Below are 15606 nucleotides of genomic sequence, written 5' to 3'. Positions count from 1 at the left end.
AGGTGCAGCCAAGGTACAGCTGAGGTGAGGAAAGCCTCCGGTTTGGGGACCTCAGAATAGTATCTCTGCTTTTTGCAGACGATGTTGTTCTGTTGGCTTGGGGATGAGAGTCAGCACCTCTAAGTCTGAGGCCATGGTTCTCTTCCAGAATACGGTGGAGGGGGGTTTTGTTCACAAGTGAGGATAAAATGCAAATGCCTGGTACAACGCCCACATTACTGCTGCACCAATCTGTTGTGGGTGTGGATGCCTCTTGGGTGCCTCCCTTGGGTGCCTCCCTTTGGAGGTTTACTGGGCGCGTCTCACCGGGAGGAGGCCCCGGGGCAGATTCAGAACTCACACACAGACCACACACTGTGGTGCTAGAACACTCTCCTTTGTAGTCTGCCATTTGATAGTCTGAAGAGATGTAATGCATTTTGGGGCGTTTGAGTATGACACGTTCCAAAGTACTTCAACATTCTTGCTAATCTAGTATACATCTGGGAATTTCTCACTTACACAAAATCCACATACAATGCAGTTGAAACACACTCCTTACTTAATTTGACATCATACTTAGTATGAATAGTACATTAGTACTTTGTTAGTCTGCTGACTTTACTTGAGTTTACAATGAAATAAAACAGCAGCAATACAGAAATTCTATTTTTGGTTTCCACCTCACTTAGAAGTCCCTCAAAGCCTTTTGGTCACCTCAAAGGTGCTTGATCCAAATTACAGTGTGCTGAAGCAGTATGTCATCATAAATTGTAATTATTCACCATTAATCATATGCTGCTCACAGGAATAATATGAAGAGCTCTCATGAGTGAGCATCCACAACTATCAACAGATAAGAATGAGAATGGATTCCATAAGCTGATCATACTTTTGAATGTTTTCGTTAAATCTTAAGTTAATTAAAGTAATTAAAGCAGTTGAATAAATGTTATGGAGTAAAAAGTACTTCACTCTAAGTGAGTCTGCTTTTCACCTCCTCCACTACATTCAAGTACATTTTATAATAAAACATGTTTGCTATTGTATTTGTCATAAAATGACATCAGAGCTGGTACCTTTTGCTCCGCTACCACACATCTGGCCAGCAGGGCCTGATAATGGTTCTGCCCTTTTGGTTGCATCTGTTTCGTTTTGTTCATGCAGTCATGCGAGAGGAGAATGAGGGAGAAGGCTGATGATTTGAACGCCTGCCTGCTGCTGCATCTCTGTTTTTGTTCAGCATGCTTTGTGCTCTGCTCTGCAGCTCAGAAACACAAAGAGAAAACATCTCCTCTATCTCACGCAGTTAAACACACAACACTGGCTATTTTCCACTTGGGACTCTCTATCTCGCCTCTCTTTCACTCACTTTCTGCCCACATCCCTTCCTCATCCCGTCTTCTATCAAGAGATGAATTAGAGGTTATTTTTGCTCAAGGCAGTCAACTGGCTCATCAAGGCGACTGTGATGCCAGCGTCTGAGGAGTTTTCCACTGCTGTATAAGACTTGTTCCATCCTCCCTACTTCGCCCTACTTCTCAGAATAAAATGCAAGCTCAGATTATTAAAGCTTTAACTGTGTCCAGAGCCTGGCAGAGGGCCTTGTCTCTAATGACAATGGACTCCAGAGGCACATAAAACTGCATTTCTTCAGATGTGTTTAATCTATTTAATCTTTTCAATCTCTAGTGTTTGTTTAATTCAACTGTTCTACAATCATTTTGTCTATAATCACCACGCTGGCAGTAGTGGATTCAGATAGTTTAAAGTAAATCTATGAATACCACACAAATATATGCCACAATTATATGCCCAAAGTGACTCCTTCACAATGCTTGTTTTTTTATCCAGCCAATAGTTCAAACCACATCATTTTTACAAATACATTCCATTTGTTAATTTGTGCAAAAAATGACTAAAACAATTATCAAAATAGCTGCCAATTCATTTTCTGTCAATTGACTATGTGACTAAGTGATCAATCACATCATTAAAACTGTTAGGTAGTTTAATTTATGATAACATTTCATGAATTTTGTGTGTAAAAATCTCAATTTGTAAGATAAATGTATATTTTGGAGGATGTAGTTTGTGGCGCTATTAGATTGAATAGCATCATAATATTTTTGCATTATGGAATTTATTGCAGGACTGTATTAGACTACTTTAGTTTTACATATGGTAGAGGTATAAGCTATAAGCAATTTAAGAACTGCACATAAACATGCATCATCGTCACAAAGTTATGAAGTATTTGCTGTCGATATTCATGGTCTTCAGAGGATAAATCAATCAAGTTGTCAGTGACATTTGACATCATCCACCATCAGGCCAAGACATTCAGTGGTACACATCAAAATCCAATTGTCAGGTTGTCAAGAATTTTCCTGTGCACATTCATGCTCCCCAGAAGATGAACTCCAATGTGAATAATTGTGGATTTCCTGGCACTAAACCTCAGGACAAAGCGCAAACTTTAAATACATAAAAAAATAATCTATGCAACAATTATCAAAGGATTAATCCTTGTGTTTTTAATGACCCCATGACCTTTACTCTAGCAACACCTGAAGAGTAAACTACGCCTTCTCATTGTGGGGTGTAATGAGCATTGCAGCCTCTTGAGGCCTCTACTTTGAGAAACACAGTTTATGTATGAATGTGTGGGTGCCAGCATTGTGTAAAACCCAGCTGTTGTTCAAAGGTGCACAGCTACTATTTCAGTCACTGGTACAGAATGTAAAGAGGTGAAAGCACAAACTGCTCTGGTGTAATAATTCCTTCTCTACTTTCATCTGCTTCTTGATGATGCAGTTTGCTGCATGATGAGTAAACACAGAGCCAAATAAAGACACTGGACTACAGAAAGCTGTAAACTATAATGTCACACAATCAGGAGGGAATACAGAGAGAACAAAAAGTGCTGTTTCAAGAAAAAGCATCATTTACTATTATTCACTATTGTATAAAACAATACCAGGAGCAACAGTAAAATCCAACAGCTGTTGTGTTAGAAGTGGAAAAGCTGGAACTGATGTAAACAGTGCAGTTTATACAAAACAGATATGATCTGTAACCAGTTGGCTGAGATAAAGTCACGCTACAATCTCTTTTCTATCATTTTGTTATCAAACCATAGACATTAATGTGCACCTCTAACCTCTCTTCTGGTTTCTGTCATTCAACCAGTGCTTTGAGACAGGCTGCAGGGATTTGCTCCCATTCAGACACCATACTGACTCCTTGTTGCAGCCTGCATTCGTTCTGGTGCTGGTCTTCAGGGCAGTGGAAGGAAATGCTCGTTCCTTTTCCATGGTCAAACATGCACTCTTCTGCCTTGGGACGATTGGCTTCCTTGTCACTCTGAGGACCCTGTGCTCACTCATCTCGCTCTGTGCTGGCCCCACAGTGGTGGAACTCCCCACTCAAGTCAGAACAGAAGAGTCACTACAAATCTTTCAGAAAAGGCTAAAATCCACCTTCACAGGCTGCATCTCAAAAAATCCCTTCCAGTTCTTAATCACATCTATCTCATGTTTGAGTATGAATGCACTTGAGGATGTCAAAGTGCCAAATACATGTAAGGCAACAAGATTGTCAGTGAGGTCCAGTGCTAATGTTGATGAGGCCTGACTCGTGTTGGGTGGGGCTGAGGTCAGGATTCTGTGCCAGTAAAGTTCTTCCATTTCAAACTGGGAAAACCATTTCTTTATTAAGTTTTTATGCATGACTAACATATTGAAACAGTGCTGAAATGCATGTAGCATTAAGATTTTTTTCACATTGGAACTAAGGGGAGCAAACCAAACCATAAAAAATAGCCCCATACCAAAAGCATAGAGGGAAGTCCCCATTTAGCAATTCAACACGCCAGTAAAAATCCAGTTTGCTATACTGACAGTTGTCTCTAAATACTAGAGTGTAGGCTAAATAACTGAAACACCTCTCTGTATGATGCTACGCAGTCCTATAGACAACTACATCCTCCAAAGTTGTAAAAAGTGAAAATCATAAATAATTAATCTAGAATAGACTGTATTAGTTTTAGCTAGTTCATACGTTTGGAATCACCTCCTATACTAATGATTTTCTTCTTTCCTTCAATAACAGCTATTTTAGCATAGAAAAAAAAAAGTAGAATCCAGACACTAAAGGTCTTATTTACATTTGAAATTGTTTTGGCCTCAAAAGAAAAAAAAAGAAACTTAGTCACTATCCCCACAGTGTTGTCTGGCAGGAGAGAAAACTGTTGTAACCATTTTCCCCCAAAATATGTTTTCTATTTTCAATTTGATTTGTCTATGTGCAGTACATTCAGCTGATATAAACTATATCTAACCACACAACAGGCAAAGTTAATTCCAGCTTGTTATAGGTATTATTGTGTACTTGACACTGGAGCGGGATCCTGTTTCTATTTATATCTGCCACAGATTTTGATGCTAAGCGTCGAGTTTCTTTGACCTGTGGATCCGCCAGGGGGGGTCAATATTCATGGAGTGGCTAGAAGGTGGTGTAGAGACTTTCAGGAATGGCATATAACATTACACATACTGAATTAATTGCAAACAATCACAAAGCTCTTAAATGAAGGTATTTTAACTCAAAAACATTATTGATGAATGAAGCAACCACGAAATATGTAAAGGTGACATTAGAAAAATAATAATAAATGAATATATTTCCAAATCTTCAGACATCCCATGTCTTTTTTACTGAACACAAGCCCATCACAACACTTAAAATGTGGTCGTAACAGTTATATGCATTAATTCACATTTTTTTCACATTATTTTTTATAATTAATCTCAATTGATGTCTTAAATTTGACAGCCATCCAACAGGAATTGTAAGGTGGCCTGACATATATCCTCAGATCCTCAGCTGGATTAATAGCTCTTCCTGGTCATGGACCAACATGTTGAATGTGCCACCCACAGAATTTAAGGTGGTTCCTGACTGGAATCATTTAAACCTAAACCTAAAAGGGAGCAGTCATATATTCATGAATGATCTCGTACTTCTTCTTCTTATTGTATTAACTTATTTTTGAATTTTTGTTTTGCACTGTCTCTTGTATATTTTTGTTGAGATTTATATATTTCTAATGCCCGTAGAGATGGGCATTGCAAATTAGCTCAGGCTATCCGTGCAGAGGTGTGTGGCATTGGTTAATGCTACATATGCGTACTTATTCAAATAACCATGAAATAATACTGATAATAATAACTTGTATGATTTTTGACTATGATTTCCATGGCAACTGAGTGTAATTCCTGAGGTGACAATTACCCAGGAGGCATAATATATCACATTCACCTCAATATCCGCTTCCTGTTCACCACACAAGGTGTCACTTTATTTATTTGTGAGTAATTTTATTTGTGTATTTTGAGCCCTGTTAAGATTTCACACAGGATTTTAGGGATACTTGTCAAGAAACTAAAATGTGATTTCCTAAATTGTGTGTCATGTGTTATTGTTGGCTTGGAGCTGTGTCAAAATGTACTGTCACCTTAGCAACCTTTTCCTGGTCAAAGTGGGTTAGAGTGGCCCACTTTGATAATCAATATATTGATCAGAATCAGTCGGCTATTACACTCCTAGTAGTTAACAAGAGCAACAATGGCCACAAAGAAAGGAACACCATCCATGTCTATAGAAAGTCCAAAGCCATTTGACTGATTGGTGATCATAGGTCACAATGAGCTCTTAAAGACAGATCTAGATGTTTTGTTTTCAGACATATTTGTCTCTGAATAACCTAACGAGCACAACATTTAACACAAGATGTGGATTTTGTTTGAGGGTAAATCACAGAGGAATCCAGGGGAGAAATCTTTTAAGTAAATCTCATCCTGCTCAGCTGCCTGCCGTGGAAAGAAAGAAAGGCTTTGAAACTGAAGTGTTTGTTTTCTCTCTGTCGTATGCCCTCTGAGAGCAAAGCTGACAACAAGGGAGAGAAAGGAAAAAGAAGGCTGTAGTAATAGATGCATGGTGGGCTTAAACTCTTAAAAGTAAACCACAGGGGAGGCATTAACTGCAGATGTCAAAAGTTTACAGAGAGGGAGAAGAAGGAGAAAATTAGTATTTGAACTCAAAACTATCAAAAAAAAAATCAATCTGTCTTTAAATTATTTCTGTGCCTCTGAGGAGCAGAGGTGGGACTGAAGCAGAGCTGGCAAACTGGATGATTCGGCAAGCTTCCACTGAGCTCAGGCTGGAATACTCTGTTCCCATAGGTCCTCTGCTTTTCACCGTTGCCTCTGGTGACCAAAGGACTAAAGGCTGAGAAGGGTTTTACCTCGAGAAGCAGTGATTATCAAGCAGTTGAATTACAAAAGCCTGTCCTCGGGGCAAAGAGGACGGGAAGCGGCAGAGTTTGCTTGATGTTAAAATCAGCTCTGCTCTCAATGTGTGGAGAGGTTTGCAAGTGCACATTAAATACATACACTCATGTCCATGTTACTTAAACCTCTTAAAGCGTTTTTTTATTCTCCTGTACTCAAACGTCTCAAGGCATCGATCAAGCTAAAGGAGTTGTGTAATGTAAGATGAATGAAGTGACAAAAGCTTATTTGACAATTATACATGTAGGGATCAGTTTAATTCAGACCATCAGCAGTTGTCTGATGGTCTGAAACAATAAATAGGATTTAAGAATGAGGACTAAATATAATTAAGAATATGCTAATCATTCTTAAAGGAATACGTGATATATCCATGTGTTCTTAACACTGTATCCATACAGTGGCATGGAGTAATAATGATTTCTTTAATATCTTTCCCTCTTCAGTCCAGTGACTCCTGCAGTTTAAATGATCACCTCGCCTGTCTCTAGGATGTCAAATGGTGGATGTTAGAAAACCTTTTAAAATTTGATGATGATAAATTTGAGATCATTGGTCCCTCAAAAACAAAAAAATTAAAATTAAAAAACCAAAAAAAAGAACCCTGGCTAGGCTAGGCTTCTAGGCTGTTAGAAATGTTGGCCTAATATTTAATGATCTCTGTTCTGACACTGGTGTGATTAGTGTTAAACGTCCTCACTCCAAATCATATAAAAGACCAAGTGTCTCCCTGTGTGCCTGGGCACTCTCTGAGATCAGTGGCTGCAGCTCCGCTGGTTGTTTCTTGTGACTAAAGGTGGCCACGCCTTTGCTGCTGAAGACAATTTAGCCAGTTCTGTGATTCCTAAACTTTTCACACTGCAGTAAATTTAACCCAACTGAGTGTGATTATTCGTGCTGATGCTGACATTTGCTAATAATGTGATAAACTGCAAAAATCTGCACAATCCTTGCATCTAAATCTGTTGAGTGCCGACCTGAGTCACAGTCCTTTGCCTTAAAATGAACAGTTGAATAGTTAAAATGAATTTCAAAATGCAGTTAATGTTATTGGGTAAAATTAAACATTCCTCCAAACAAATCTCCAGAATGTGCATGAACCATCTGTTGCAGGAGGCAATTCTTTTCTGTTTTAAATGAGATATTTCAGACGGAAGCCTTAAACTGTACATGTATAACCTTTCAAGTCTAGTCAAGTGAAACCCTGAATTATTTAAGCCCTTTAAAGCAGTGAAAGACGTGTCAGGAGGATTGTTTAAGGTGAGAAAGCACATCAGCCTGTCAAATTTATTTTGAGCTCGTCCTCAGGGAACGCGTGACAAAAACAATGCAAGGGAACTAGACAGTAGGAAAGGTGTTTGCCTTCTGTACACATTTGTAACATTACTCGGTCAAGTGGAGGCAGCATTTATGTTACTGAGTGGCGCACCACAAAAGAGAAAAAGAAGATACTCCGCATGCTTGTGTGTGTGTATGCATGCACACCTTCCTCTAAAAAGACATAAAGGGGGCTAAAGAGGCAGACAAGACAAAAAGACATGGGTTTGAGGTAGGCACCAAGACTATGCACGTCTTCCTTCATTTTTGTGGTCTGAGTTTTACTTTGTGAAACTCTGAATAGTCACTTTCAAGTTTTTTAAATAAAAAAAAAGAAGCTATTTTTAGGTGCCTCCATATTTTGGGGTTCTCCCATTCAAAATTCGTCGAAGGTTTCTGGATTAGCTAAAATCAGATTGGAAAATTCAAATCAAGACAAAAACTAGACAGCATGTTAATTCTCTTGTTGAATTTAACTACTCTAAAGCAAAGTTTTGGGAATTCCTCAACTTCTGTTGACTATTGAGAGTTACACAAATTGAAAATTCAAGTGAGAATTTCACCCTTGATGATTCCTCCTCTGGGCAACAAGATTTTTTTGTACAAAATGTTAAGGCAGCCTACCCAGAAGCTGTCAAGGCATTTCATTCAGAACTGGAGTAGTAGTCGACTGACCAGCAGGTTACCGCCATCCCTAAATCCATGCGACTGGCTGGCAAATACACGTTTAATGCCTTAATTTACAAATACCTCCAGAACCTCGAGCTTCCTTTCTCTTCTCTATCTGAACTCTGCTGTTATTCTGGTGGTCCAGGTGGCTGCTGATTAACGACTCTCTCAGTCAGTTTCAGGTCTGTCAGTGTCCCACCACTCACACACACACACACACACACACACACACACACAGATAAGTCCTCTTTTACACACACACTTGCCTCCGTCCTTCACTGTTGCTCATTTCCACCTGATCCTCACTCTTTTGCCTCTCAGAGCTTCCCTCTGTGCGTCTGTAAATGTTACGAACCGCTGCTCACATAAGGAGCTTTGAGCCTTAAGTAGCAAATTCATTAGCATGAGAACGAGCACATAAATTAATGAGAAGGAAGAGCACTTCCAACAGAACAACCTCCAGTACTTATTACTCGCCTTCCCCAGCCTTTAATAATAAGACAACAGAACTCATTAGCCACGCTGACGCGTGAACACAAACACTGCAATTATTTTCTCATGTTGTTTCATGGCTGTGAAGTTTCACATTCATTTACTGATTCAGAGAGCAAACTGCCTTGATTGAGGGTGAGAGGGCATCGTGATAACATCCTAGCAGCTGAGTTATCTTTTAAAGCGACATGCTTGTTGTGAGAGAGGTTATTATTGATGTCAAAAGGAAGATTATCTGAGTGAAATCCAGAGATGGGCTTGTGCATGTTTATTAATGAGGTTGTGGATCAGTTTGTGGTTGATGTCATGCTGGTCTTTGTGAAAATTAGATTATTAATGGGGTCATTAAGGAGGTCATACATGAATTAATAGGTGAGATCACAGGTGAACATATTAATAATGCAATGACACGTAAACTAATATGAATAAGATCAATAAGGTTATCAGCCTGGTCTCGAAAAGGTTTATGGATAACATGCCAATGTGATTTTGTGGTTATCGCAATGTCTGATTGGCTTTTTGCAAGTCATTTAATGCAACTCTGCGGTAAAGATTTAAGTCATTCTCTACTGACTTAAATTGTGTAGATTGTGTATTTCACATAGAAAACAATAGGGGCACGTCGGTATGCAGATGGAGGAGGTTGGGTTGGCTGGATGGATGGGTCACACAGGATCTCTCTCTTAATTAAAGAGTTTGGTCTGAGCTGCTCTTTGTGGAGAGCGTCTTGAGATAACACTGTTATGAATTGGTGCTATATAAATAAAGACCATCAACTGAAATGTTCCTCAGCAACAGAGGCTGCTGTGGCTCAGAGGTAGAGTGTGTAATAAAATACATAAAATGGTTCTTATAGCCTGTCCCCTTATTCTATTCTTGCAAAATGCCAAAATGTGCTCAAATTGCTCTACAAGCAGTTAAACAGGATAACATTTATAGAGCTTACAAGTATGTAGACGTGATTATATTACACGTCATTTTGGTTCAGAGATGCAGAGATTCAATGTATCCGCAGTTTGCATAAACGTAATATATATTACACATCATGTATTATGCATACATTTTCTCCTGGTGACTGGGTTTTATATGCTTATGTGTGATACCTGGAGCTTTTTAATAAACCTACGTGATAATTTACATTGAGAACGTTATTTTTCATACAGACAGACTTATACCTTTGACATTTCATTCGTTAACAAACCACATATTTCCAAACCAACTATGAGTCATGAAAAATTGTCTAAAGAGAAAAATTAGTGCAGCCTTTTCTTTCTGTAAAGAACAAAGCCCTCACACATTATTTTCTCTGCACCGTCAGCATACATACTTTTAGATTCCAAGCATCAATGAATGAAATGAAAATACAATTTCATCAAATTTTGCTGCATGGATCTGCATGTCCTGACGATTGGACCTTGACTGCTCCTTCCGTCTGCATGACGTGCTGTGTGAGTGCGACGCTTTACATGTAGACCCGCAGATGCTCTTTAAATGCAGCCTCACTGCAGCTCATTCCCTCAGAGCTCAGAGAAAATAAGTCACAAGATTCCTTACCTCAACAACAGAACATCTTCAATGCTTTTCTTGCCATTTTCCATGAAAAGAACATGCTGTTGTGCACACTGAATTAAAACTCAGTATGTTTTAAGCTCTTTGAGTATTGAGCGGTAGGATTCAATATGTTTGAATACTTACTCAGACACCTGGACTTTCAGGCCTTTTCCTCACAGTTACATAGAAACAACAGGTCCCTTGTGCAGTGCTGTGGGGTTGATAAGGGCTGAGAAATATAAAGGGAGTACCTGCTGATGGACACAGAGGTTAAGTGCCTTGTCAGCTGGATGACATTATGGTTTGGTCCACCCACTGCAGCGCTGGATATTTGCAGCCTATTAACAAACGATGTGACACCAAGCCCTGTGAAAACTTTCCCTCACATGAAAAGAGGTGCCAAAGAAAAACTGTTCTGTTTATCTTTCTGAATTTCACAGAAATGTTGGTCTCATTGCTTCCAGCAATTATCTGATTAATTGCCATGAAATGTTCATGCTCCTCAGAGGATGAATCCTAATGATGATCCAATTGTGATTTCCTGCAGCACCATCAGCGGGCCAAAGTTTTTACTTATCTAGTGTAACAGCTCAATATCCATTATATAGATTGCAACTAGATTTGGTTCACACATTTATGGTTCTCAGATGATGTATCCTAACGACTTTGGTGACATGTGAAATATTGTGCCAAATGTTACATGGCTTTGCTCCTGTACTTTATACACCAGCAACAAGAAGAGAACTACACGCTATCACTTTTATTCGTAAAGGTCTGCTCAGTGCATCACTGCTCATAAGAGCAGATCTCAAGTCTCTTTAGCAGATTTCCTTCCGCTATGTTGTGCCTTACAAATGTAATGAATTACAGATGGCCTCATCTCATTGACTGATTTTAAACCTTTAACTTTGAATCTATTTGGCGATGTCTGTGATTCATGATGGTGTTTTTGCTTTTGTTCTATCTTGATGGATTTTCTTTCTCTGTTGTCTCTCAAATATATTTTGACGTCAAAGAGGTTGTATTTATTTTACTTTATATTTTATATACACAGGCAGAGTGTAGAAAATGTTTCTACCCGTATGGCACAGAGTTGTGTATAAATTCTGACAGTTCAGACACGAGAGGTACCTGTGAGAGAAATGTCAAATTTAATCTCATTTCTTTTCCTCATGCTGTCATTCAACCATTTTCATCTACAGACTGAGTGGAGCCGTAAACATGTAGGCAGGTGCAGTTGGTAACATTTCAAACAAAAAGCTGTGTTCCTGTTGTACTAGAGTCAGCCACACACCAAATGTCAACTTAATAAAGCCCAATATCAGTGTCAGTCAATGCTTACCGTAGAGAATGGTCACCATGGAGACCGGCATGACCAAGATGCCTAGGAGCATGTCGGCGACTGCCAGTGACATCAGGAAATAGTTTGTTGCATTCTGCAGTTTCTTCTCCAAGGAGACGGCCAGGATCACCAGGATGTTGCCCATGACCGTGACGGCAATGACGACGAGAATCAGCAGTGCAGCCCAATTCTTGTCCACCGCCATTTCTTGGGGAGGGCACTGAGACCCGTAAATCCCATCTCTTTCCTCGCTGTAAGCGCCTCCGACATTAAGGTAAGACCAGTTTTCCAACTGTGCATCGATGCCATTATGGACCACGTCATTCCCACGACACCCTGAGATTGTCCCATTATTGATCCGGAGGGTGCTTTCCTCAAATCCACGTGGAGACCAGGTGTTGGACTCCGCAGTGGTTACAGCTCTGATGGTTTTGGAGATCAAACCTGACACGTTGCCACCACGCAGGTTCATTGTGTGAGCTTGGTAACGCTGTCGCACAGACAGAAGTGCCTCAGGACTGCTGCCGGGAAAATGGGTCAGAGTAGAGTAAGACAGAGGAAAGTCTTGTCATCATTTGTTTTCCATTTCCTTACCCCAGGTGAATACCAGATATATCACCGCATTTATCACTTCAGTGATGAACAGTAATTCAATGTGTGCCTGCTGTCATCTCAGAGGAAACTTTCGAGCCTTAAATTGTCTGTCAAAGGATTAACAGTTGATGATCTCCTCCGCACAGGGAAACAAAAATAGACTGCTGAATTCAGCGCAACAAAAAGAGCAGCTGTTCAGTCTCAAAGGACAATGCTGAATGGATAAAAACTGAATCGCTTGGTTAATACAGTGTGCAGCCCGTTGCTCAGCAATGCAAATACAAACGAGTGTTCCAGTTGTACTTGAAGTGTTCCAAACCAAATGCTGGAATGATTTCCACTCACTTCTTCAGTCATTTAAAAAAAATAAAAAATCTTAAAAAAATATCTTCTCATCTTCTGATCATAGAATCCATTTGAAGCTGCTGCAAAGGAGGACACAGTTTCCAATCTTTGAAGTCTTGTCAAAGCTGAAGTCATGATAAAAATGTTAGGTCCATCTGAAGTCTTGGATCTTACAAATCAGAATTTCATCTTCGCTTTTCAAACAGATGAGAAGTTTGACCTTTTCTCTTTTATGATGCAAACAGCCAAGAATAAAAGGGGAAAAACATTAATCTTTGCATTTTCATCTAGAAGACAGTGTTAACTTATGTCAATTGGGGAAAGTTGGGTTTAAATTACATACCTACATAGCTGTAGTTAGTTTGTGTGTGTGTTTGTGGGTGTGTGTGGAAATCCTGGAGTGTCCTTGCCATCTTGTCCTGACTCACCCGTGCATCTGCGACAGTGTCTAGGCAGCTGATAAAGATTGATGATGAGCATGATGCTATCTGACGGGTTCCCTAGAGACACCTCGCTAACACTAACTTTCCCCTCTCTCTCACCTGTTTGCCGATAAGAAAAGTCCTTACTCAGAGTGAAAACATTCCCGTGTTCCCCTTTTCCAAAATCATCAATCCTCCAGAGATCTTGAATATTCCTTTAGTTTTTTCTCCTCTTGTTTGCAGAAGCTTCCTGTGGAAAATGTCAGTCACTCTCCAAACCTCCACGAACTAACACAGATCTGGTTCAATATTCCTTCAGCTCCAGAATCTGCAGTTTTTGAAGCCTTCTTGGGGTATTTCCACATCTGCTACTTTCCTGAAAGAAAACAAAATAGAAGAGGAGGGAAACCTCCTGTTCTTTATGAAAACCATCAGCAGGTAGAAGAGGTTTCATGGGGATTTCAGGAGTGTCGTAAGTTGGTAAGCCGTCGTCAGGGATGATCAGGGGCTGAATGCTTTGCTGCTTTCTCTCTCCTCACATTCAGCCTCTCTCTCTGAGCAGCTCCCTCACAGAGATCTCCTGTACACACACTCTCTCTCTCTCGCTCTACCCAGGGTCTCTCTCCCCATTACCATATTGGCTGTCTCTCTCTATCTCAAGCACCTCATATTCTCTCTCACATTCACTGCATCCCTTTCTCTATTTTGCTCAACCTGTAAGTCTTGTTCTCACTCCCTTACTGAACTGTACCCTTTTCCCGAACCTCCCTGTATATCTCAGTCAAATACTGTCTCTCTCTCTCTCTCTGGTAAGTGTCAATTCAAATGTAGTGTAAATTTTTACAGAATTTCCAGAAAATCTGCAAAAGAAATAATGTGAGAGTTCATTGCTTGATGGAGATAAACAGCAGGTGGAGCTAATTCTCAAGTTGGCACCATTAAATCATTGCAGAAGAAAGAACACAACAATTAAAAGAGCTCCTGTCAAAGCTCAAACAATGGAAAACCAAATGGAAAACCTGACCGGAATCAGATGAGAAAGGTCACAGCCTCCTCATCCTCCACACAGATCTGATGTTTTCAGCTCTTCACTTTAATCAATTTTTCCATTTGCTCTTTGTCACATCTTGTTTTTTTGATTGATTTTCCCACCTCACCCAAGTGAGCTGAGACTTATCTGTGAGCTAAAAATGTGAACCAAGTGGGTGGAAATGATCTTTGTCTTTCTGCCACTCTTAATCTCTCACTCTTATGAGATTTAAAGGATAAGATCAGATTTAAGCTCAGCTCCAAGCTCAGCTCAGCACATTGTCATATGAACAATGACTCAGTGTAATGTGAAAGTAGTTTCTGGCGGTGAAGAACCCAAAGAGAATATTATCACCTGGCTCTTCAGTTCACCTCATCCTAACAGAGGAGTATTTTAGTGCTTTTTTTTTTTTCTGGCCCCCATCATTTCTGTTTTTGTTCACTCTCAGAGAGTTGGACACACAATGCACGCAGTGCAGAATTTAACAGCTAAAGAGTCAGATATTTCCCTCAGAAGTTGATGAAGGCAAAAAAACAGAGTGAAAGGAGAGTGAATATTGAATTCATGTTCATCAGGTGACTCTAACACCGCTCCATATGAATAATGTTGCTCTGTAACTACTAGGTGTGGAAATAAACAATTGTTTGCTAAAATGTTCAACATATCAGCTTAGAAATTCACAAAATGTCAATGATGTGTTTCCAGCTTGTTCCTGCTGCCCCCCAGGTGGACAAAAAGTCAGTTCATGCAGCTTTAATACAGCACTTGCTTGACATATTGAATCTATGAGAAGCTATTGGGACACTGTGGACAGTCTTACATTATAACCTGTCACTTATCACTGTTACTCTGCTGATTCATTTGATGCCACCACTGTTTGCTGCTGCAACTCCCTCCACCAAGCTGACCTTCTTAAGGGGCTTTCACACCACTGTGCGGTAACCTGCCACCTCCAGTCATTTCAACAAGGGGAAGGCAGCAGAAAGAAAGCAGTTTTGATCACGGCAGTATGCTGTGAAAGTTCACTACAGTAAACAGCATGACATTAAGCAAGGCATAATTAAGCTGTGGAAAAAGCTGATTTGCAAGCCAGTGAACATATGGAACTTTAGGTGGGATGTATCACTGTAGCAACTGTCTGTCAGTCAAGCCTTGAATCATAGCGGCAGCTGTCACTTTTAAAAATGCTTTTCCTTTTTGGGAGGACTCTTGCAGGTAGGCGGTTGTCAGGGCAGTTGCTGTGCGGTAGTGTGAAAAAGGTTTTATATGGTGTTATGTATAGTTGATTTCTGCTTATTGAAGATTATTCTCAAAGCAGATCCTCAATGGTGTTGAGACTCTTTGAGAGCTCAAACTTCAGAGCCTTTTCTGCCAAATCTATTACAACAACTTGCTATAAATGGTTGATTCCTCATGTCTCTGACTGAACTCACAGCTGAGGACTGTGCCGAATAATCCCATCAACTCTTTCAGTCTATCAAGAAGTATTTTATGGTCCATGGCATCATAGGC

The 15606-nt window shown here is 39.9% G+C and overlaps 1 protein-coding gene across 1 annotated transcript in view; it reads right to left on the bottom strand.

Moving 5' to 3' along the window:
* The window catches only part of htr2aa (5-hydroxytryptamine (serotonin) receptor 2A, genome duplicate a), a 61645-nt gene extending 49470 nt beyond the window's left edge, over nucleotides 1-12175 (bottom strand). The window contains exon 1 of the mRNA XM_070838492.1: nucleotides 11704-12175. Coding sequence (XP_070694593.1) covers nucleotides 11704-12175 — 472 coding nt within the window. The remainder of the gene's footprint in view (nucleotides 1-11703) is intronic.
* Nucleotides 12176-15606: the final 3431 nt, after the last annotated feature.

This window comes from Pempheris klunzingeri, chromosome 10, assembly GCF_042242105.1.
Source record: "Pempheris klunzingeri isolate RE-2024b chromosome 10, fPemKlu1.hap1, whole genome shotgun sequence".
NCBI lineage: Eukaryota > Metazoa > Chordata > Actinopteri > Acropomatiformes > Pempheridae > Pempheris > Pempheris klunzingeri.
The sequence above is the reverse complement of the archived record's forward strand: the minus strand, read 5'-3'. Positions and strand labels throughout refer to the sequence as shown.